Raw genomic sequence first — 3036 nt, 5'->3', positions numbered from 1 at the left:
ACATTTTGTAACATTTCTATTGTGGGTAGAGACTGCCTTATAATTTAATTCTTTTATATTCTATATATTAGTGATACAATTTACAATAGTCTACATGGTTTACAAGTCTAAATTGTCTATACGCAACAAAAAGACCATGTAAACATCACGTAGATTTCACGTAAATAATCCGTGTAGACGTAATCTTGAAATCTACGGCACAACCCTGTTTATAACAGGACGAGAGATTCGCGTGAATGAAATTCTTCGAGTAATCGATCGTTCCAAGGACTGTAACCGCATGTGTTGCAACAGTTGCAGAACGTTGCGTCGCGCAGAGTGAGCTTGAACGGAGCTGCGAGGCTGGTGCGGTCGACGAGAAGCTTGAGAGATGGCTCGAGGGAACGTGTGTTGTCGCCCACGCTTCCGCCGCCGTCGGCGGTGGAGCTGCTCGGTGCACAAGCGCAGCCGGTAAGTTTCCTCGCGCCGTATGCGAATACAAAGCGATGACGGCCAAACGATGACAAGCAAAACAACTAACGTGATCCCCGCAGGTTCGACCGTACTCGAATCCGGCACGACGGCCGAGCTTTCTGTCCCAGTTCGTCGAGAATCTCAAACAGGAGATGCAGAAGAACAAGGAGATGAAGGAGTCGTTGAAGAAGTTCCGAGAGGAGGCTGAGAAGCTGGAGCAGTCGGAAGCGCTGCGGACGGCGCGGCAGAAGTTCCACGCGGTCGAGTCCGAGGCCAACAAAGGCTCGGAAGTGATCAAGGAGAAGCTGGATACGATTAAGGGAAAGGTATTATGTGTGCGATATTAACTCGTTGCCAGGGTTGCCACAGACCGGGAAAAGTCGGGGAAATTTAGACCAGCCAGGGAAAACTGGGAGAAGTCAGGGAAAGATATAAAAGAGCTTGGAATTTTGAACTTTACTCCTTAAAAGGATATCCACCCTGATTCTGTAACTCTTAACGACAGTTCAATATCAGTTATATTTTTTGTATGTATTGCTCTTTCTGATTTAAAAGTCCTTTTCCAGAATTGAACAGTAGAAAATAATAAAACAAAATGATTTTGTATGAAAATTGAAAACATTTTTAAAAATTACGATTTTGCTCGAGACTTCTCTCTGTTGTCACAATCGAAAGTATTCTGAATATTTAGTGATTAAAGAAATGTCTACAGGAATCTTTCTGCTTTTACCACTGAGTTTTTATCTGGTCTCTAAGCAACGGAAAATTCAGTTATACCAAAGGAATCTTTTTTTTTGTAATTTAATGCATAATATTAAAGCAACAATATCACAGATGCTAATAATTTGTTTGTATGAATTTGCATTTGGGAATGTATTATATTATTAAACTTCTAAATTTATGTTGCTTTTAATAATATAAGTTACTTTTCTTGCAATATGTTTTTTCTAGACATTAAAATTTAGAATTGTATATTCGATATTGATCATGGAAAATTTTCCACTGTCGTCTGGAAATCATGGGAAAGCCAGGGAATTTCAAAACTCATTTTTCTGATCCCTAAGCAACGGAAAATTCAGTTATACCAGAGGAATCTTTTTTTTTGTAATTTAATACATAACATCAAAACAACAATATCACAGATGCTAATAATTGTTGGCCTGAATTTGAATTTTGGATTGTATTATGTTATTAAACTTCTAAATTTATGTTGCTTCTAATAATACAAGTTACTTTTTTTACAATATGTATCTTCTAAACATTAAAATTTAGAATTGTATATTTGATACTGATCACGACAAATTTTTCTCTGTCTGGAAATCATGGAAAAGTCAGGGAATTTCAAAATTAATTTTTCTGATCCCCAAGCAACGGAAAATTCAGTTATACCAAAGGAATCTTTTTTTTGTAATTTAATACATAACATCAAAGCAACAATGTCATAGATGCTAATAATTTGTTTGTCTGAATTTGCATTTGGGAATGTATTATGTTATTAAATTTCTAAATTTATGTTGCTTCTAATAATACAAGTTACTTTTTTTACAATATGTATCTTCTAAACATTAAAATTTAGAATTGTATATTTGATACTGATCATGACAAATTTTCCACTGTCGTCTGGAAATCATGGGAAAGTCAGGGAATTTCAAAACTCATTTTCTGTGGCATCCCTGTGTTTGTACAGCGTATGACGTTTCGCATGCATGACTATTTATGTTTTCAAAAAAGGTGCAAGAAGTTATCGAGGAGGCGAGTAAGACTGAATTGGGTAAACGTGCCGGCCAGATAGGCGAAGAAATTACAAAGTCGGCCAAAGGCGCGGCGGAGACGATTTCCGAGAAGAGCCAGGCACTTGGTAAGACGGGTGCATTTCAAACGATATCACACACCGCGGAAGCTGTGCGGAATGAACTTGACCAACATGGAATTCTAGGTAGATAGATTTGGCTGAGTAAAGACACAGAGAGAAAGAGAGAGAAAGAGAGAGAGAGGGTAAAGAGCAGATTAAATTTCAATTATTGCGCTTGATGCAGGCAAAGTTTACGTTCCGCCTAAAAAGCTTAGAAAGAGAAACGAAGTGCCGATAGAGCCTAGAGAAATTGTGCCTGACCAAAGTACAACGGGCGTGGAAGTGCACAAGGACTACATGTTTTCCAATGCTTGGCAAAAATTCAAGGTACTATCCATACCTATATTATACGCCAGGATCTCGTACAGGGTTGTCACAAAACTGGAAATCAGGGAAAAGTCGGGGAATTTCACAAATTTTTCTGGAAAATTAAAATTCTCAGCTTCAAAGAAGTTTAATATGCGTATATCACACACTTGTAACAGTAGCTAACATTTTGTTAGCTAATGTAAACTCTCTTTTTAATAGAGGTTTAAAACGCTTCGCCAAGAGCATTCGAATTTTCAACTTGTCTACTTTTTATTGGAATTTTAAATTTATTTATTTAAAACTGTTTTTTTTACTTACGTCAGTAAGTTTCTCGTGTCGCTTGTGAACAAATTAATAAAATTACAATTAACTTCTTAAATTCTTCATATTTTTGTAATTCTTCTTTCACTTATATCGGAAGA

The 3036-nt window shown here is 37.0% G+C and overlaps 1 protein-coding gene across 1 annotated transcript in view; it reads left to right on the top strand.

Moving 5' to 3' along the window:
* The window catches only part of LOC105456469 (mitochondrial import inner membrane translocase subunit TIM44), a gene marked incomplete at its 3' end in the record, with an annotated part of 5261 nt that overhangs the window by 1189 nt on the left and 1036 nt on the right, over positions 1-3036 (top strand). The window contains exons 2-5 of the mRNA XM_011700529.1: positions 295-450; positions 534-779; positions 2185-2389; positions 2490-2632. Coding sequence (XP_011698831.1) covers positions 295-450; positions 534-779; positions 2185-2389; positions 2490-2632 — 750 coding nt within the window. The remainder of the gene's footprint in view (positions 1-294; positions 451-533; positions 780-2184; positions 2390-2489; positions 2633-3036) is intronic.

Source organism: Wasmannia auropunctata, unplaced genomic scaffold, assembly GCF_000956235.1.
Source record: "Wasmannia auropunctata unplaced genomic scaffold, wasmannia.A_1.0 LD335662.1, whole genome shotgun sequence".
NCBI classification, from domain to species: Eukaryota; Metazoa; Arthropoda; class Insecta; order Hymenoptera; family Formicidae; genus Wasmannia; species Wasmannia auropunctata.
This window is presented reverse-complemented; position numbering and strand designations above follow the sequence as displayed.